This window comes from Leopardus geoffroyi, chromosome A2, assembly GCF_018350155.1.
Source record: "Leopardus geoffroyi isolate Oge1 chromosome A2, O.geoffroyi_Oge1_pat1.0, whole genome shotgun sequence".
NCBI classification, from domain to species: domain Eukaryota; kingdom Metazoa; phylum Chordata; class Mammalia; order Carnivora; family Felidae; genus Leopardus; species Leopardus geoffroyi.
The window spans coordinates 74,874,567-74,896,458 of record NC_059331.1 but is presented as its reverse complement, the minus strand read 5'-3'; the positions used below and the strand labels follow the sequence as shown (position 1 = coordinate 74,896,458).

Here is a 21,892-nt window from a genome sequence, read left to right as displayed (position 1 = left end):
TGAGATGCATTCAACCTCTAAATAAATGTCCACTGGACCGTTTAATACACCATATGCCCAAAGATGCACCCCAACTTTCTTGTTGACATTATGCATTCTTCTTTTTTTTTAATTTTTTTAGTCTTTATATTTGAAAGAGACAGACAGACAGAGCATGAGCAGGGGAGGAACAGAGAGAGAGGGAGACACAGAATCCAAAGCAGGCTCCAGACTCTGAGCTGTCATGTCAGCACAGACCCCAACGTGGGGCTCAAACTCATGAGCCGTGAGATCATGACCTGAGCCAAAGTCGGATGCCTAACCAACTGAAGCACCCAGATGCCTCATCATGATGCATTCATCTTAGATACGTGGGCAACATTCCTCAATCATACACCAATAAGGGAGAAATGAGAAATAGATCAGAAATAGGTAAGAACGGAAAAGTCACAACTCAGAACAGCAAGAGGAGCCAGGTTCAAGTTCAAACATACAGAAGTAGGCCTTGGCACAATCCAATTGAACTTAATGCATTAGCCATAGAACATTGCTCCGAACTGCTGTTCGTCTCCTCCACTAACCTTGTCCATCTTATAAAAATAACAATAGAAGTAGATCCTAAGAAGACGTCATAAGTTGGAGGACACAGAATGACAGTAAAGTCAGGATGGGATACAACTTAGAAGTGAATGGCATCAATCACGCCCCACACCAAGGGCACACACACAAAAACACATTACACATTCCCTTGCTCTGCCACTTGTCAATAGATATTCACAACCGCCCAGTCTCTCAGAGTTACAGAGGTGGACAGTGCGAAGGTCCGCATGCTCACGTGGAAGGCACCCGCGGTCAACGGCACAGGCGTTGAAGTTAGACACCAACCCCAAGCAAGGCAGCTAGCCTTCCTCGGCTGTGGTTCTCACTTCCACGCACTGACGACGTATCTTTCCCTCAGGGTTATTAAAGGGATTAGTGCTAACGGTAACAAAATTCATAAATTCCTGCCGTGATTGCACGCTTTCTGCATACCAAAGAGTGCTTAGCATTCGATATATTATTTCATATCACCATTGCACAGCCATGGAATATGGTTTATCCCTATTGTACAGATTAAGAAACTTCTAAGAGCACCCAGCTGGAAATGGCAGGATCCAAACTCAGTTGTGTCTGATACCAGAGATCGCTCTCAGTCACTGTGCTCTAATAATAGTTTAAAACTTATTGCTTCCATCACTGATGTATCCCAAGTGGCTAGAATAACACCTGGCCTACATTAAGCACAGACACAGTAATAAAATCTGTGGAGGAAATGAATAGAGCATTTCATATACGCTAATATGCTATTCAATAAGCACCTCACATACATTCATCATTTCATTTCATTCTTACACTGATCGTGCACCATTATCTCTAACTTACAGCTGAGGAAACAGGGGTTCAGAAAAGTTAACCAACTTCCCGGGCCACCCAGTTAGCAAGGGGGAGAGTCTGGACTCGAGGCCACACGCGGCTGCTTCGAAGCGGGGCTTTCCTCTGAGTGAAACTGCTCTCAGCCTCACGGGAATAAGTGCCTAATACCGTGCCTGCCATATAGCAGCCTTTCCGTAAAGATCACGTGCTCCTTACCTCTCTATATTTTAATCCACTTAGGGTGGCTGATCTAAGGTAGAGTCTGTTTATTATATTGAAGTTTTATATGGAAATGCTTTTTAAGCATCCAGCGTTACTGTACCTGATGAAAATGGCATTGTCTACTTAACTTTCTTCAGTTTTCCAAACCACTAATGTCTCAGCGTTGTTGGAAGGAGTAAAAGTAATAAAGGATGTTAAATGCTTGGCACAGCCCTGGCGCTTAGTGAGAAGCAAGTGAGGCCCGCCTCCCCGGCCTCACTCCCTTGACCACGTGCGTCTTAGAAGCCATGGTCACTCCAGCATGTAGAGGGCTAGGCTGACGATTTTGAGTCTGATGCCCACACCATTCGTAACAGGTGAAGCCAGCTCCCTTGGCTGGGCGATGACTAGTTTGCCTCCCTAACGTGACTGTGTGGCTGCTGGACACGTAGCATCCACTTTTCCTTTTAAGAAAATGTTGCACTTCATTTCATCAAAAGGCAGGGCCACCAGAGTATTACCCGCTGGGTTCATTTAACTATGTTCGTTTCCTTGATGCTCTAGAATAAAAAGCATTTCCATCTACCTTCAATAAATCTGCAGGTGATGTTAGCAAGCTCTCCCAGGCAACCAAAAGGAAGAGATGGAGTGATGTGTGCAGCCAGAAAAAACAAAAATCTGTTTCAAATTCACACGGAGTTTGAAGGTTTGATTGCAAGTGGATTTTAATGTAGGATTTTTCAGTATCATTGAATTATAAAAGAACTATTTAATTTTTTAATATAAAGAGTAACATCCTTAAGACGAAGGGAACTTAAATCAATTACATTTAAAAGGTGATATTCATGGAGCGCCTGGGTGAATCAGTCGGTTAAGCTTCTGACTCGTGATCTCAGATCAGGTCACGATCTCTTGGTTTGTGAGTTTGAGCCCCACATTGGGTTCTGTGCCGAGAGGGCAGAGCCTTCTTGGGTTCTCTCTCTCCCTCTGTTTCTGCCCTGCTTGCGCTCTAAATCTCCCTCTCAGAATAAAAAAATAAACATTAAAAAAATAAATAAAAAATAAAAGGTGATATGTAAATTACTTAGGTGAACACAAAAGGAAGTGACATGCATTCTGAGAGCTCATTTTGATTTTTTGAGATCACAAAATCATATACATTTAAAAATATTATTTATTTATTTATTTATTTATTTATTTATGTTTTTATTTGAGAGAGAGAGAGAGAGAGAGAGACAAAGCGAGCGGGGAAGGGCAGAGATAGAGACACAGAATCTGAAGCAGGTTCCAGGCTCCAAGCTGTTAGCACAGAGCCCAACACAGGGCTCGAACTCACAAACTGTGAGATCGTCACCTCAGCCGAAGCTGGATGCTCAATCAACTGAGCCACCCAGACGCCCCTACATTTAAAAATATTTTTAAAAGTCGAGTTCCTGCTCCTCTCAGCTCACACAGCGATAAGACAGTAGAAATGGGGATAGTGTTGATGGTTTTAAGTATCTAGATTTGTTGCTGCTATCTAGAACCTAGATGAATCAGAAAGTACTAAGGACTTATCCTTCTCAGAAGGCAGATCCGATACCAAGACCATTGCTAAAAATGCCCTAAATTTTTTAGAGAAGTTAAGTAGATTATCTTATAGCTAGGGATTAATAGTTTTGTGACTAAATGCCTCAATTGTTCTTCAATGTAGGCGGCACTATACCAACTTCTATATTGTTTAACAATATATATGTATAGTTTGCATATGATTTCATCTGGCATACAGAATATGTGAAATGTATTTCTGATAAGGCTATCCTTGAAAGTAGCTTTTGAAATTAAAAATTCCAAAATTCATACTGCTGGTATAAATTCTAACATTTTTAAGAATTTTTTTAGAGAGAGAGAATGCACAAGCAGGGGAGAAGGGCAGAGGGAAAGAGAAAGAATCCCAAGCAGGCTCCCCACTCAGTGCCAGGCCTGACGTGGGGCTCATTCCCATGACCCTGGGATCATGACCTGAGCCAAAATCAAGAGTCGGAGGCTTAAACCGACTGAGCCACCCAGGGACCCCTAAATTATAAACTATTGAGCTTAGAACAGGTCAGTTGAAAAATCAATAGAGTGGTGGTTTATTCACAATGATGAATTACATTTTTCCAGGACCAAATGTGAGGTGCTAGAGTCCACACACACACACACACACACACACACAGACATCTAAAATAGGAAGCCCAGAACTATGAGACACCACCATAGGATGAGTTCAGTGGCCCTTTCTAATTACATCCATTCAAACCTGCCTGCTGGTTAGGGGTAAGAAGGCAGACTGGTCACCTCTGAAAATGAGGATGCCATTTTATGAGAAAAATTCATCAGCATCATTCTAATGAGTTACGGTCTTTGTTGTGAGAAATGAGAAATGCCATGGTCTCACCCTAAAGAACACTAAAAAAGCATTACAAAGAGGAAATTGAAAAAGTAATATATGTTATGGTGATGAGAACAACTTTTTTTCTGATTGAACAGATAGATAAATATTGCCAGCAAAGATCAAAATACATTTAATTTTGCCACAACAATGGATATTTTCTTCACAAAAAGCTTATGAATCATCCTGGACTCATGGACCTCGGACGGGGATAAACAGATGCATCTTTAATGACTCTTGGAGTGGTTTCATTCCCCACCCTTCTTTTTTTTTTAGATGCTTGTTTTGTTGTTTATATTAATTTAAATTTAGTTTTGCGGGCTGAATGCCCCACAGCACTAGGTGATTCTAAATATGGGCAGCACTTTCTTGAGCAATTGCCAAACCTTTCCTTCACCAGTTCCAACTGCTCCAAAGAACCTAGAATATTGGAGACCCCTGGTCCCCGATTGAGGGTTTTTTTTTTTGTTATCATTGCTATTGCTTTCTTTTTTTTTCCCCCTCCCATCTGGAAAGAAATATAAACTATACAGTTCATAGGTCTGGGGCTTCATTTAGGGATGTTTACTAAAGCTTCTAAGGACCAAGGCTGAGTCACACTAAAAGGTGTTCTCCCAAGCAATAAATAACATTAATCTGATTTAGTCCCTTAATCTGGCATCGGCAGGCAGAAGCAGAAATACTTCCCCACGCGCTAGGTGTTTTTTGCTGGTATTAAAACTTACAGTCTTAGGCAAAGCCATATAAAATCTTGCAAAAGTTGGCCTTTCTGCAAAATGATGGCTTCACGACAGTTATGATCCTCTTTTGAAGGGATAGATAATGTTTTAGGAATTCCTTAGTGTTGGCAGCTGCAAAGAAATAAATAGTAGTCAGAGTTTAATTTGTAGTCATTAGGGGACAAGGGGAAGCGATCGTGAAAGAACAGATGTTTCCAGTTCATCCTTAAGAATTCGTCTCTGCTATCTGTCACGTGGAACATCCTGCAGGACAAACATACTGACTCTTAAAACAGAATTGTAAAACCTCTTCAGAGACCTGGAAATTGGAGCATTACATCCCATTCACCAACATTTCCATTTCCTACCATTGACAATAAAGTGAGAGGCCACAAACTGAAACCAAGGCCACAATGGCTTGACGGCAGTTGCTTTTGTAGGAGATGTCACGCGTGCCCTTGTTACAAATTCGCCATGGATTGAACCATGCGTTTTTTAAAATTCCAATGAGGATTCTATAGATAGGAAAGTTGTACCACATTCTTAGACGAAGAGGGAGGGAGCTTTGTGAGAGCGCGGTGGAACTGAGCCCTCATTTACCACAAAATGAATTCATCCGGATCCTGGTAGTGGAATCAAGATGGCAGGTATCTTACGATTGTGCTGTGGCCATTGAGGAGGAACATCGTTCTATGCAAACAGAAGGTCATTCCCCACCGTGTGCCTGTCATTCTTACTCTCCAGTGGGAAACCAGCAGTTTCAGTGTATGTTCTTGGGGACCAGAGGTCCCTATGGATCTACTTCGACCTATTCCCCTGATTGCCACCTGACTTCTTCAGGCATTAAAACCAGCAAATCGCTTTACAATCAAAGTGATTTTATTTTGGGGCGCCTGGGTGGCTCAGTCGGTTAAGCGTCTGACTTCGGCTCAGGTCATGATCTCGCGGTCTGTGAGTTCGAGCCCCGCGTCGGGCTCTGTGCTGACTGCTCAGAGCCTGGAGCTTGTTTCAGATTCTGTTTCTCCTTCTCTCTCTGACTCTCCCCTGTTCATGCTCTGTCTCTCTCTGTCTCAAAAATAAATAAACGTTAAAAAAATTTTTTTTTAATTAAAAAAAAAACAAAGTGATTTTATTTTATTTTTTCCCAATATATGAAATTCAAAGTGATTTTAAAACAAAATTTAGGGTCATCAGATATTTTTCAGACTCCCCAAACCTAGAATAGTGCCCGACACAGAGTGGGCACTCATTAGTGGGATGTAGAAATCAAATTTTAATAATATTGGCCTTCTTCTAAGATTAAACAAAAACACCTGCAACTTTTCAGGAGGGAATAAAAACCACTTGCAATGAAGGGTGAATTCAGCTGTCCAGTGAGCATGCAAATAGTCAGTCCTCAAAAGCAGGGACCGCGGGAGATCACCTCAAGCCACTGATAACTGCAGCTGTTTTCCCAGAAGGAGAAAAGAGCTTGCAGGACTCATCAATGGCGGGGGCTTTAGCATTATATAATTGGTGCCATCTTGACCGTCCCGCCCACTGGGAATCTGGGCTTTCTTCCTCATTGGCAGGTTGCTGGTGCCAGAGGCAGCAGGATTTACAGAATGTTCTTGTTAATCCAAAAAGAAAGGATTTTCACAGATTCAGATGGCTGGGTTATATCCCGGTCTTCTACCTGACAACAGGTGGTATGACCCAGTGCTGGGCACACAGTGGGCCCCCGAAACAATTTGCAGAGTGAGCGAGTGAGTGAGCGAGTGGATATGTAAGGGATCAGTTTGTGCATGAAGCAAATCCATGAATAAAACAACACCCTTAATTTTGAAGCCGTTCAGAGTAAAGCAGAAATGTTCAATTGCCTGGCTTTTCCGGACAAAGTTGAAGAGCTTTTATCCCTTTGCTAGAATCATCTACAGTTACCCCCCATCCTCCACTCTTTTTGACAGTGAATGTGGCCAATATGTCTGTATTATCTCTTCATACAAATATACTTTCAATATGTAAAATATTAATATTTGTATGAACACCCAAACTCATTTACTCAAAGCCTTTGAGTATATACTAACCATAAGTGATAAATTTCCAAGGAATGGTCATGAATTAAAGTGGCAAGTTCTCTGTCCATTTCCAAAAGAATCTCTCCAAATTTCACTTCCCTTGCCTAAGGAAAATGGCATCTAGTGCTGAAGAGTCTTTTTATTTGGGCTTTTCTGGAAGAACCTTTTCTGTATCACTGGGTATTTCTTTCCAGTCATAGATAAAGCCAGTCCACTTTTGATTCCACATCATGCCCAATCAAACCTTGAGCTAATATCTTGCAAAATTGACTCTCTCCTCTTTTGTCTTCCTCATGCCTCCTTCTAGTTAAGTAAACGCAGACTGGTAGAGGAAAAACAGCACCATGGAGAAATAAAGAACTCCCAAAGAATCCAGAGCTTACCTATATCTATCATTTAGTAGAGTAGAATAAATCTATCACTCAGATACAATTTGAAAACTTGGGTTGAAGGTGGACACCCATACTATGTTCGAGACAAGGATTCATTTCCTGGACACTGAGCCCTGCCCACCAGTCACTGCAGGAATAATCCATACTGGCAATTCCAATGACTCCACTTAGTTCTTATCTCAACATACGATCATCTTGTGCACGTTTAATTTAGTCTTTTGATTATACTCTGGATCAAAATTTGTATTCTGTCAATGTTTCCTAATGCTTGAGTGGGAACCCAAATAAAAGAGAAATAGAAAATGTCACATTTAGAGGTGCCTAGGTGACTCAGTTGGTTAAGCATCCAACTTTGGCTCAGGTCATGATCTCACGGTTTGTGGGTTTGAGCCCCGCGTCAGGCTCTGTGCTGACAGCTCAGAGCCCGGAGCCTGCTTCTGATTCTGTGTCTCCCCTTCGCTGTCCCTCCCCTGCTCACACTCTGTGTGTCTCTCTCTGTCTCAAAAATAAACTTACAAAAAATTGTAATGCCACATTTACAGTAAAATATGCAAGAACAGGTATTACAATGCATCTTAAAATGAAAAATTCACAACAACAACAACAAAAAACCCCACCACACCTGCATTCAGAGTATGGAGTGTGCCAGATTCAGTTGTAGTGTTACTATAATAGGAACTGTCAACAGTTCAGAACGTGGCTGCGGCTGCTAACTTCGTTTTGCCAAAGGACTCAAGAAGGATTCAGGTCCAATAAGAATGATCATTGTATCAACTGAGTTGACTCTTACCTGGGAGACCTGTCAGCTCTCTGAGATGTGGAGTTTCTTCCGCAATGTTTGCTGCTACTGGGCCGCATAACCAGGGTTCTGGCCGTGCTCTATAAGCAAATCATTCCTATAAGACACCTTTGGAATTGACATGATTTTTCCTGTCTTAGATCATTAGGATCGAGTCGGATCCTTCCCCCCCCCCCACCTTATCATTTGGAATTGGAAAACAAAGGCCTAGCCATTAGATTTCTTCTGTCTTCACAATTAAAGACAGTGTTTGAGAGTGGGCTTGGGAGTTTGGGGTAGGCTTGTGCTAATTAAAGAGAAGAGAACAAATGGAGACCCATAATGCACATCTTTATCGTACCTTATAAATACCGCTGATCGCTGATGAGAATAATCTTGGTAAGATACTGCCAAAAGACTATGTCAAAACTCCTCCTGACTCTTCTGACCTTCCCTTGTGTTCGGTATATTACTGTTTTCTCCTTTGGTGGGCACTGGATTTCCCTGTGGTTGTTTTTAGGTTTTCAAAAGCTTCAGTAGAATTTCAGCAGCAAAGGCCTGGCAATAGTTTCCATTTTCAAGTGGGTGGAAACTTCCACAATTAATGTTACACCTAGAGGCAACTACCTCCCCGAACTAAACTGAATTCATAGTTTATGGGAAAGTGTATATTCTGCTCACAATTTTAAATCCTCCTGTGAGTAGCTTGATAAATCCTCTCTTCTCTCCCAAATCTCTTTCTTGCCTTCATTTCTCCTTTCCCTTCCAAGCATTCTTAGTTAACAAAGTCCTGTGTCCCCTAATTATTCACCCTTAATGGTTAAGGTAAAGGCAGTTCGTATCTTTACCTGTTTTTAAAATTATAGATAGGAATGGCTTAGAAAATACTCGCTAGTAGTCATGATTAAGTCGTGCTTATTTTTTTTAAGTTTATTTCGAGAGAGATAAAGAGAGTGTGTGCATGTGCACAAGTGGGGGAGGGGCAGAGAAAGTGGGAGAGAGAGAGAGAGAGAGAATCCCAAGCAGGATCTGCACTGTCATCGCAGAGCCTGACATGGGGCTTGAACTCACAAACCATAAGATCATGACCTGAGCCCAAGTCAATGCTCGACCAACTGAGCCACCCGGCCGCCCCAGGTCATGTTCAATTTATACAAAACCACTTAACTATGGGCCCTAAATGCTAAAACTGGAAGAAAACCAAAGAGACGGTACATTCTTCTCACACGTGCCCCTCACACATTCAGGGCTGAGATAGCCTGAAAGGGTGGGAGAGCAGGATCTCTTCATCACATGATTGACGGTATCCACCCCCTTCCCACAAAGTTGGGGAAAGAAGACAGAACGGTATAAGCATCAGAGCCTCTCACTGTCTCTGTCAACCTTCTCAGTGGCCACAGGCCATCCCGTCCCCTTGGATTAATGCTCAGGCTCTTGCCCCACTACTTCTCTTAGGCACTCAGGGAAACGCAGTCTTCTACCGTGACTGTAATCTGGTCCCTCTGTCTTTCCCTGTTGGAATGATTCTCCTCTCTTCAGCTGGCTCTGTTCCTGACAGGACAGGCTGAGGTGAGGAGCAGACAGATGGACATAAAAATGGCCTTTTTTTTTACTGAACTGTCGTGAGAAGGCCTCTGCTCTCTGGGCCAGCAGATGGCTCAAGCCAGCAGTCTCGTGAGGGCTTCTGAGGCCCAGCTGGAACCTTCCAAGGTCACATGGCTATGAGCAATGTGTTTTCCTCCGGCTGCACACTCCCCTGTCAGGGATTAGTTTTCTCCAGTCCACTCTTTGAGGCTATCTCTGTGATGCTGTCCCAGTACATGTTTCCCAGGGGGTCCTGTGGGACAGGATTTTAAGTGGCTCAGACCGGTGATAACGGGTCCAGGGAAACACTCACACGTCTTTGCCTGCTCTCGGTGGGAGTATAGCAAGTGCCAATGCATCACAGCCCTCTCTCTCTGTAGCTCTCTCTGTGTTTCTCTCTGTCTCTGTTTGTCTCTGTCTCTCTCTCATCCTCTCCTTTCTCTTCATTCCTCTTCCTCACTCTTCTGTCTTTTTCTCTCTTCCCTCCTCTGCTCAAAAGACACAGCCTCTCACCTTTAGAATCCTCAGGTGTATGTTCCCCAAACCTGAGGGGACAATATTTACTCAGCCACCTTTGTTAACCTGGAGGTGAGAAGAAACTCCCCATGCCCCACGCCCGGGAGTGAGGAAGACAGGCAGGATTTCCAAACTTTTCTGTGTCTGTCCTCTGAGATCTGGAATTGTCTGGCTGGTTTTCAGCATACTAGTCTGGTCCCTCCTTGAGAATGCAACATCTACTGAATGTTGGTGCTTCTATGGAAACTTCCAACTTAGCATTCTATTAAACTACTGTCTTCTGTTCCTCATGATAAACTGCTTTCATGGTGAAATCAATACGCAGAAAAATACAAAGGAGCTTACACAAATTAGTGCAAATGCCAGGAGTTACCACACAGGCACGTAAGCAAAATCAAGTTGTGAATGAACATTTATCGAACACCTATTTGGTCAGTCAAGTAGTATACGGTGATTTGTGTACATTACCCTATTTAGTCCTCATAATACCCTCACAAAGTGAACATTATTATTCTCATTTAACAGATGACTATCCTGAGGTTCTAGGAGGTGAAGTAATTTACCAACGATATCCCGCTGGTTAGTGGCAAAGCCTGGGCTTGAACCTGGCCAGTGGGGAATTTTATTCTTCTATATGCATATCCTAAATTCTATTAAGGAGAATTACCTTCAATGGCTATTAAGATTTTAGAGGAGAGGATTGTTTTTATTGCTGTCATTGCTATCTTTGCAGCATCAGGTTTCATGCAAATTATCCTTCTCTTAATGTGACTGAATGATCCTGACACCTCAAATTCTTCACTCTTGTCTGAGTGTGTTTCCAAGGTTGAAAACCAATAGTAGAGCATCCAGGAGGGATCCTAATCCTAACTGACAGTGGGAAACAGTGGGTAGGTAGGTCTTCCCAGGGGTGGAGCACCTCTCAATACCCATAACACAAGTGTCCAAATGTACACCTTAAATTCTTTTTCAGAGTTGTTCATTAAAGAACTACGTGTCAGCCATTTTTTTTTTCACATCGGTCTAAGATAATTTGTCTCACATCCTGGACTTCATCGATGCCACCTTGAGACACATTGCCATTCCCTATGCCCATACCCAAGCCAGACATTGTTAATCACTGGTGATGCTGTTTTTTTCCTGAACCTTAGAACCTTCAGAGTTCGAGGAAGCCATGGCCAACTGATTGGCGTTGCCTGCAAGATTAAATCCAATTGTCTTTGGTTGAAGTGTCTTCCTCTACTGAAGCTCATCAGCTTCCCTTCATGCCTTTCTCATTCTCTGGTTCAAGTTCTCTGCTAAAGCTCCTCTCAACATCCACACCTCTCTTTTTCCCCATCTTGGACAGAACCAAATGCCAGGAGGCATGAGTTTGCATCTTGGAAAAATCAATTTTGTTTGGGAAATCATTGTATTCTCCTACTTTTCTTGGAATCAGCATCCTAGCCAGAGCTGCCAGAATAATTCTAAGTGGGTTTAACCTTACAACAGGAGCACAGTGAGACTAAACTCAATGTGTTGTATAAAGACAAAACCATCCCTTAAAGAAAGAGACAGAATGGCTGTTGCCAGGCCAGAAAGAAGGGGAAGATGATGGGCTGTTTCCGTCCTGGTGATCACTCACACCAGCTCCCTCGCTCTCCAGGGCTCTTTGTTCAATGCTGGTGTTAACAAAAGCCTCTTGACCAAAAAGTGCTGAGGTTACACAAATATTTGGCAAAGAATTGTCTCTGCTGATGGATTGGAGATGCTGAGAAAGTCACCGATTTACAACATTGACGGATTTCCTCTTCTTAAAGATATGAGCAACAAAATTACTTGTCAATTTGACATCTCCAAACACATTCTCCTTCGCAGAGTTTAACAGCGTGTCATAGACAATTACGACATGTGGCCCATCAGACGACTTGTCTGGGTGCCCGGGGCTTCTGTGATTCCACCCTCAGCTGCTGCTGATGACACTACATGCGGGCAGCGAATAAATTCAGGGCATGTTACCCTCCATCAGTTCAAATCCATCCCTACTGAGTACCTCAGCCAACCTGAAGTCCATAAGGGCATGGTAATGTAACGCGGTGACCCTGAATTGCTGAGATTTGCTACAGTCCCAAGATCATCTTTATGATGGCTAAAGTCAGAATTGTGGCTGAATTAACAACAGTCACTGTTGTGTGTAAGCCACCCCAATTTTTATGGAAACAGGGATACATGTGCTGTTTTACACCAGTGGCCATCTTAATGATATTTTTTAGGTGGTCTTGTGACACAGGCTTTATTCTCAGTTTTGGTTTATGCTCCCAACTCCTCTAAGGAGAAAGCCAAGGGGACATGAGCAGCAACCACCAAATAAGTCCCCTGTCAGAGAGGGCAGAACTCCTTTAGGTTGAAAGTTATCATTCCAGTACCAGTAAGGGCCTCAGCCTGGTTAGAGCATTCATCAGAGATGAGTCATTACTGTGAGAGCAGGGGCAAAGACATCGGGGATCATCGCAAACGATGCCTGAGCTGTTTGCTGTGGGATTGATGGGGCAATAACTTCACTCACAAATTTCTAATGTTACAACCTAGGCATAAAGTAGGCCACGCTTTTTGAATTGAGGTGGAAGTCTACGAATCCAGCCACCCCCACGTCAAGGATTCATGGGGGCATTTTGTGTCGCACTTGGACACCTACGATAGCAGCGTAGCAACTGATCTGTGGTCCGTAGTCTCTTGCCACTTCAGTCCATTCTCTCCACACCTTTGTGTTCCTCCCCACCCCTCGAAAACCATCAGTGAAGCCCCTGACCCAGGAATTGGACCCTTCCCTGGCAACCTGTCCCTGCTCCACTGTTTCAACCCTCTTGCTTGAAAACTAGTCAATGCCTCATCCCCCATGTTCCTCACCTCCAGCTGGTCTCTTGTTTGGAGTAGGTTCTCCACTTTGCCAAATCCCACCCAACCCTCAAGACTCTGCCCCACCCCCATTTCTTCCATCATGTCTTCCTGACCACTCTCATCGTTCTTCCTCTGATATCACTCATTCATTCCTAATAGTTCTTTGAGCACCCACCAGAAGGATATATAGATTCTTTTTTTTAATATTTTTTTATGTTTATTTTTATTTTTGAGAGAGAGAGAGAGATGGAGACAGAGCGTGAGTAGGGGAGCGGCAGAGAGACAGAGGGAGACATAGAATCCGAAGCAGGTTCCAGGCTCCAAGCTGTCAGCACAGAGCCCGATTCGGGGCTCAAACTCACGAACCGTGAGATCAATGACCTGAGCCAAAGTCAGACGCTTAACGGACTGAGCCACCCAGGTGCCCCAAGAGATTCTTTTTTTTTTCTTACTTTATTGATTTATTTTGAGAGAGAGAGAGAGAGAGAGAGCTCAGGGAGGGACAGAGAAAGAGGGAAACAGAGAATCCCAAGCAGGCTCCACGCTGTCAGCGCAGAGCCCAACCCATGGCTTGAACTCACGAACAGTGAGATTATGACCTGAGCCAATATCAAGAGTCAGATGCTTCACCGACTGAGCCACCCAGGTGCCCCCTGGATACAGAGATTCTTATTGGATAGTCCCTGCCACTTTGTGGCACATATCATTTCTCTGTCGAATTGTTAGAATCTTGGCATGTGATGTACCCATCTTCTTGCTTCCTCCTCTGCCCCCAACTATATCTTCTTGGTGTCCTCCATGGTGTATGACACCACACTCTAGGTAGAGGAGGGTCCGCACCCATTAGTTTGCTCCACCAGAGTCTTCAGCACCTGCTAGGAGAGCTGGAAGTTCTCTTGTGCAACTGATGCCTTGCTCAGGAGTCACAGCCTGCTGGCCTCGTTGGCTCAGTGACACATCCTTCCATCAGGAAATCCTTAGCACTGGGAGCCAGAAGCTCAAACTCGAAAGGCTGGTCTTAGGGCCTCGCATGTCTCAGAAGCATCCTCTCTCTCTTTGCCCTCGAGTCAGAGCTCCCCTAACACCAAACATCAGTTTTAATTTCCAGATTCACTTGGCATACGTGCAGATATGGATATTTCCCTTGACTAGCAAAAGGCTTTAATTTAAAGTACAATTTCCACAAGTAAAATTGCCAGTTTTGGGCAAGGGCCAAAAGCCTCACACCATGGCCGCTTAGGCGTCTCTGGCTTCCTTATGGAGATCTCTCTGGAGTCAGGATCCCAGGTGGCATCTGGGTGAGATCTGTGGAAACACCGAGAAGAATCAGAGCCAACCCAAGCAGAATAGGCACGTCTGGGAATTTTTAGACGACACAGTGTGTGATCCTCTCTACCCACCCTGAATGGGAGATAGTTAAAACCAGCATGTGGTAGTGCACTGGGGAATATTAGAAAACTCGCCACGACAGGACACCTGGGTGGCTCAGTTGGTTAAGCGTCTGACTCTTGATTTCGGCCCAGGTCATGATCTCACGGTTAGTGGGTTGGAGCCCCTCAGAAGGCTCTGTGCTGACAGTGTGGTGCCTGCTTGGGATTCTCTCTCTCCCCCTCCCCTGCTCATGTGCTCTCTCTCTCTCTTTCAAAATAAATAAACTTAGGGAAAAACTCCCACAATGCACTGCCAAGTTTTTGACATGCTGAGATGGTCGCCCCAGCGCCCCTGCAAGGGGAACAAAAACGAGAAACCCATGGCTTCACAGAACGCTGCCCACCCCCGCCCCCCACCTGGCAGCCAAACCCTCCTTATTAAAGGTCCTGGCAGTCATGCAGTTCCAGATCCCTCTGGCTCGGCCACTAGTGTGCCCTACCCTCAGCAAGTGATGCTGGGGCTCACGAGAGAGAGGAGCCGGTGGGGAGGAGACGCCAGCGACACCATGTTTTAGTAATGTCGAAAACGGTACTGGGAGCGAGGCTGCACTCAGGGGAAAGGCTGGGGGAGTCGTTTGCATTCGCCTTTCTTCTTTCCACCAGGAAAGCAGGCAAAGCGGCTCATTACCGCGAGGCGAGCACAGACTGGTGTCAATCTTCTCGGGGCACAATGCCTCCCAGCCTCTGTGTGCTCTGCAGCTGTCAGGTGCCAGCGCCTCGCTCCCAAGCCTTCTCCCGGCTTAGACGCACACTGGCTCCTCAACACGGTGACATCCTGCCTAAAATAGAACCCACAGCCCTGTCCCCTGAATGCATCCGGCTTCCACAGGCCTTCCAGCGAGGCCGATCCCGTGGGGTGGGGCTTCTCAGGCCTAAGACACGGGGAAGCCAGAGGGGACAGGTGAGCGCAGGTGCGGGACAGGGGGCCTGCTCCCCAGGCCTCCCGACACTGCCCGTGGGGTCAGAGGAACAGCCTGTGAATCCTGAGCTGCTCAGAGCAAGACCACTCATCAAGAAGGCACTTATGTGCTCTAAAGGACTGATGCAGACCTGACCTTGCAGCGCTGATAGGGCGCGTTCAGGGCCATGCTGTGGGCGGGACGTTGCAGGTGCTGCGCTCAGTGAGACTCTGGAGCTGCAGGCTCCCCAGGGACCTGCGCACCGCTCTCGCTCTCAAAGTACTTACTGGATCTTCACTGGCAGTAAGACAACTGCCACCATACTTAGGATTCACACAGCGGCTCCGGTAGTGCCGCCCCACAGGGGCTTCGGTGGTGGGAACAACGGCCAGTGAGGAGGGGCAGTTTCTCCGTCATCATCTCGGTCACCGAACGAACGGTGCGGGCTTGCGGCTCTTCCGGGGGGGGGGGGGGGGGGGGGGGGTCCTCGCTGCATCCGGGATCTCGCTGCATCCAGGATCCCGAAGGTAGCTGAGTCTAGACACCATTCATTCCGAAGACATTTACTGAGAACCTATGTCCGAAGCCCTCTCGGAGTACAGTGTGGGCAGGAAACAGAATCATTTATAAACTCAGACCACAGGCAGCCTATTGCCTGGAGGAAAATTGCAAACGGGACACAGTGCCCTCCCTGACAAGCGGGTCCCCTCCCGTGTCCTCCATGTGGTGGGCGCCAGGTGACATAGTGGAAGACCAAGCATCCGGGGGTCAGCCGGACCTGGACTCCAGCTCTGTCACTTACAAACTCTTCCATCAGGTGACAGGTAGCCTCCGTGGTCTTATCCACTTAAAGGGGGCGGGACTGACGCCCACTTCATAGCTGTTGTAAGAATGCGAAATGAATGAAACCATATACATGAGAGCACTTCCTGGGACAGTATTATTAATATGTCCTGGTGGCCCCCAGGCCACATTACCACAGTTCACATCTGGGAGGGGACCCTGGAAGGTGACTCAAAAGATCCTGTGCTGTGCAGGAGGAAGCATCCAACCGCCGGTCCCGTGACTCCCCCAGGAGAGTCCATAAGCCGGGGAAACATCGATCATATTTTCGTTTTGCAAGGATTAAATTTGTCCCTAGCAACACACAACTGTGATCTACGTTTCCAGGTCTCACAGACGCGCTGCACATTTGCTGCTCTGCCCGCTGCTCCCTTTGTCCTTAGCACAGTGACTGGGTCCAGCCGGGCCCCTCCTGCTGGACACTCCACACCATCCCTTCACTGAAGCCAGAAGCTACCAGATGCAACAAGAAACCTCTGCCACCGGCCACCGGAGCCTTGAACCTCTAACCCTGAGGACCCAGTGTCAAACCCATTGTTTCAAATGCACGTTTTCAAAATTTCTGTCCTCAGTTGTCATGTCAACTCTAGAGTTTCAAACATTTATGATTCCAGTTCTCTCAAGCCCTCAGAAAGCTGAGGCTCTTGGACTGAGCTGGTAGGCGGCACAGCTGGCAATGGAATCCTGTCTCCCTGACCCCAGAACCTGGGCTCTTGACCACCATGAGCACCAGGATGCCGACGCCCCAGTTCCAGTTGGGATGTCAGGGACTTTGAGCGAGGAGCAGGGTGTTGGTAGAATAGAGGAGAGTGAGGCAGAGGAAAGGGTGTGTGTTTGAGGTGCTCCTGTGGGTTAGGGAATGTGGCTCCCTAGTCAGACGAGGGCCTTTGTTGCCATGAGATGTCCATCTTCTCTCTGGTTCTAAGACAAAGTAGACATCTTGCTGTCCCTGGCAGAAATCCCAGGTTTATGCCCTCACTGCAGCTTGATTTTACTTTTAATAAGATGCTTCCCCCTTCCTTCCCATGCACTTGACCCGTGTGCTCATCCCTCCCACAGACGCTCATGCCCTGCACTGGCTTCCCTACCCACATCTCCAGATGTGTTCACAGTCTCTGAATTCGCTCTCGGGAGCCACCTGCAGAAAGCAGGGCGTGAATCGTCTTCGGTTGCATGCGCAGACTCAGGGCAGAGCCCAGCGCCTCACCTTTGGGCCTGTCTCTTGCAGATTATTGGGACCATACCTCTGATGCCGAATCCGGGGCCATCGAGCCAAGCAGCGAGTGGCACTCAAGGCCTGCAAGTGCAGCCCATCACCCCCCAGCTCCTGACCAACGCCCAGGGCCAGATCATTGCCACGGTCATCGGGAACCAGATCCTGCCAGTGATCAACACCCAGGGCATCACGCTCTCACCCATCAAGCCCGGCCAGCAGGTAACCGCTCCACATCTCCTTCCCACTCATCCTCTGTTTGGTCTCAGTCAATGGAAGAGTCATTTTTAAATCACAAAATATGGAATCCCTGATCCTACCATCTCAATGATTTTAAAAGGCAAGGCGCTCTTTTTTCATCCTTAGTGAATATGGGTAAGGACTAAGTAGCTCTCTAATCTAAAAATACAAATCTATTAAATTATAAACAGAGACAGTGGCCTAAAATTCAATAGGGATGTGTTCTTGCTTCGACATTTGTGATACGTAATTTTCAGACAGTTTTTAAAAGGGGTCAAGAAGGAGTCAAGACCATTTATGTCCTAACTGTAAATGAAAAAAAAAAAAAAATCACTCGTGCACTCGTGCACTCGTGCACTAAAGCAGAGAACGTCCTGTAACAGGACAGGTGTGTACAACACACAGAAGTGTGAGTGACACACAGCTTTGTCCAAAGAGTTTTGAGTTCTCACAGAGAAAATGGTTTGGGGAGTGACTATCGATGGACAAAGACGGAGTAGGAGTTAAGCAGGTAAATAATGGGATCACAACATTCCAGGCCACAGGAACAGCAGGCCCAAAGGCAGGGAAAGATGAAGAAGAATAGAGGTTGGGAGACAGAAGAAAGGCTCACGTGATTGGAGCGCAGGGGCAGGCTGAGAGCAGTCATGGAAAGGGCTCCATGATCAAGCTGAAGAGGATGGCCTTTGTCTCTGTGTGATCTTGAACACATCACGCACCGTCGTTGTGCCCCCCATTTCCTCATCTGTAAAATGGGCATAACCGGTACCTATCTCACAGAGCATTTTGTGAGGACTAAATGAATCAACATAGTGGTTAGTGCCTGGCCCACCATGAGCACTTACGTAGTCACGAGGATGGTGATGATCATTTACCCTGCAGCCCCGGGAATCTGTCCAAGGTATTTAAAGAGAGGAATGATATGCCTAGCTTTATTTTTCAAGAAGACAACTCTGGTAGCAGATGGAGGTTGAGCTGTAGTGATGAAATGTCTATTGCAAACAAGCCACTTAGGAGGCAACAGCAAAACACAAAGAAGAATTTATGAAAGCATGTACTGGTAGCTGAAATAAGGGTCTGGATTATAGTAGCGCTTGGGACAGCATCTGAGAGTCACGAGTGCATACATTGTAGCTGAAAACAAATCCAACATCCAGAGAAACCATGACAAGAGAAGGAAGATCAGGAGAGCATGAGAGGCAAGAGAAGAAAGAAAGACAAAGCAAAGGAGTCACTTTGGGAGACATCAGCTTTTAAGGTAGGGAAGAGGAAGGGAGAGGTAGAAAAGGTGGCTGAAAAAGCAGGAGAGGAATCCAGAGCGTAATAATCTAGCATCCAAGAGTGTTTAAAAAGTAGGCACTGAACGCAGTGTCAAATGCTACAGGGATGAAATCAGGCAAAGCAACCCCTCTGTATCTTTGTTGTACCATTTTAAAGTCTGAATCCACTCTATTTGAAACATTTTGAAACAAGCAGCTGGGGGAGTGAAGAAGCACAAGTTGGGCAAGGCTAAGATCCAGATGTGCAGTTGGAGGATGCGCTAACAAAAGAAAGGTGGTGGGAGGGGAAGACGAATACTCCCAGTGGGTGCAAGACTGAGTAGATGGCCTTAGGAGTTGTTGGAAAACCGTACAATGCAAAGCATCTAGCAAGGAAATAAAATTCAAAGGAAAAAGGAAGAAGAAAGCACTGATAAATCCTTCATCATTCATCTGCAACAAAGTAAAAGTCTCTCTCCAGAGACCTCGGCCATTTGGCTTCTGATCCAACCACAGGTACATCCCATTCTTGGTGGCACTCAAAGGCTATGCTTGGAAAATCCATTTGCTTGTTCCATAAAGATTTTTAAAAATCTGTTGATATGTATATTTATGGACCACCTACTATTTGTCAGGCACCGTACCTGGAAGCTGGGCTGGTCGACATGACAGATAAATGAGCCTTTCCTTCGTGGAGTTCATGATCTAGCGAGGAAGATGGACATTCATCAAAGACTCGCACAAATATGTACCTAAGATCCACAGTAAGTGCCATGAGAGAGTAGCAAGGGGATCTATGAGCGTGTCTGGCAAGGAGACCTCGTCCACTGAGGGGCAAACGCCAGGAAAAACCAAGCCAGGTGTGAACTCACTTCCCAGAGACAGAGACTCTGGTCTCATGCCCTTTGGTTCTGCCTCCAAATCTAAATCACTGCCGGGCGGAAGTGGGGGCAAGTTTCCCAACCCCCCCCCTTCTTCCTCAGCTTAATCACAGGCACTGGTACAGTCCCTGCCAAATATATCACTGAGAACTTCCTTCCCTTCTCCCCACTCCCGAGATCTCTCAGCTAGTTTATTTATTTTACGTAACATCTACAAGGTGCCATTGGATCCTCTACCTTCTACGTAGGTCCCCAGATAAGCCAAGAGCCTCTACATTTTATTGGCTTTTTAAGACCTATTTCTATCCGTTCAAAACTATGCTAAAATTATCTCTAGGGGGAGAAAGGAGATTGGCCTCTTTTCATACAATCTGCTAACAACTATTCCTGTCAGCAAAGCCAAGTTGTAAATTGCCACGAAGGTGATGAATTAATTATAAATCATTAACATTTAATACAAAGTAGCTCTCATCCTCACCTTGGATGTCAGAGGAAAGGGTTTCGGTGATAGACTCTACCAGTTACATACAATTGTGGCCCTAGATTTGAGGCAATGCAGTTTTAATCCAGGAGAAGGACATAGCCAAGAAATGGCAAATGATGGCGCCATTCCTCCCTCCTTGCCCAAAGTAAATGTCGTTGATCCCTTGCCACAGTCCCTGTCATGAGCACAGATGCACCTCAGGAACATTCTCACACCACACCTGTTGGTCCCTAGAACAAACTTCATTTTCGCTACGGGATCATCTTGTCCTCTGCTGGTCTAACCACCACGACCATCTTCTTCACTGTAGAATTGGAGACCTAGCCATTGGGAAGAAACAGCCAGGCCCTTGTGTGTGGAGGGGATGCCTTGCAAATCCAATTTGTATCAGTTACAACCAACATCCCAGAGATCCGGACTGTCCTCGACGTACATACACATGCCTCCCTCATGTATGTGCATATGGAGAGAACACACGAGCACAGCTGGAAAAGAGTGACATCTGAACCGTCCGGAATCTCCCCAAGTCACCACAGGCACTCCCCGGGCAAGTGCCAGTGGTCTAGTCCAGTCCCAGAAAGATCAAGGGAACCAATGGTGAACCTGGTCAGAAATATCAGGAAATGGTAGAAAAAAATGCAGGACTACTACTCTTTCTTCTTGGCATCAGCTCTGAAACAATTTGAAACACCTTGGAGCATATAGTAAAGTTAACAAGTTGGGTGAATCGACAGGAGGTGCACTAGTCTGAGTCCTGGATATAAAAGCTGGGATTCTGAGGATAGCGGATCATAAAATGCCCAAGAGTCCAAAAGTAAAAAGCTCAGAGCTGGAGGTATAAGGATACTGGTCTTCAATTTTTTCTTTAAATATAACCCTTTACATTGAAGAAATATAATACAGACAACCACTAAAAAATAAAGGATTTCTATCATACAGTAGAGAAGTCTCTCAATTTATTTTTTCATGTGATTTATGACAAATGCTTGATCTCACAAGAGCATGGTTCCAACAGTAAAATACGCCATAAATTACAGGAACAGAAAGTTCCCTGACTCAACACTCAGAAGGGAGTTCACTTCAGTGGAGTGAAGCACACAGCCCTTGGACCAGACAACCTGGGGTGATTTGTTTTAATTTAATAAAAATAATTGCATCTTCAATTTCATTTTAACATCTGCCTACCGTTAACTAAAGGAACCTGAAGATCTAAGAGTCGCCCATCAACTGCTCCTGATGATGCTTTATTCCAATGATAAAAGATTGAGATCCTGCAAAGTGACCATCTGAAATGCAAACAAAATATTTTTAAAAAATATACCAAGATTCGATAGCCCTACATATAACCTTCACAGAATCACATCAGAGATTCTTGGGGAGCAGTTCAAGAGAATAAAATTCAGAAAAAGACTAGATAAAAGAAGAGACAGAAAGATGGAAGTATGTTTCTGTGCATAAAAAAAAAAAAAGAAAAGAAACTACTTAATACAAATATTTGGTGGAGCTCGAAAGTAACCTTTTGTTCCCTCCATGGGACCATGCAGCACTGGTGAATTATGGTAAACTCTCCCACCAAAGGGAGAGTGTCCCAGATCCCCCAGGTTGCCCTTCCTACCCTGTGACTGTGAACTCATAACTTCTCCATAAGCAGCACAGACGTCATTTTTGTGTATATTTATTCTTCCCTTGACTAAATTCCAGCAGAAGGTAGTGG

At 45.3% G+C, this 21,892-nt stretch overlaps 1 protein-coding gene and 1 long non-coding RNA gene across 5 annotated transcripts in view; one reads left to right on the top strand and one right to left on the bottom strand.

Annotated features, from left to right (window-relative positions):
* The window catches only part of POU6F2 (POU class 6 homeobox 2), a 495,064-nt gene that overhangs the window by 447,565 nt on the left and 25,607 nt on the right, over positions 1–21,892 (top strand). For all 4 annotated transcript variants that reach the window (XM_045494367.1, XM_045494365.1, XM_045494366.1 and 1 more), the window contains exon 7: positions 17,330–17,536. In XM_045494367.1, the coding sequence (XP_045350323.1) occupies positions 17,330–17,536 (207 nt within the window). The remainder of the gene's footprint in view (positions 1–17,329; positions 17,537–21,892) is intronic.
* Positions 3,606–21,892, bottom strand: part of LOC123606255 — a 141,004-nt gene continuing 122,717 nt past the window's right edge. The window contains exon 7 of the long non-coding RNA XR_006716191.1: positions 3,606–4,857. This is a non-coding gene — a long non-coding RNA (uncharacterized LOC123606255). The remainder of the gene's footprint in view (positions 4,858–21,892) is intronic.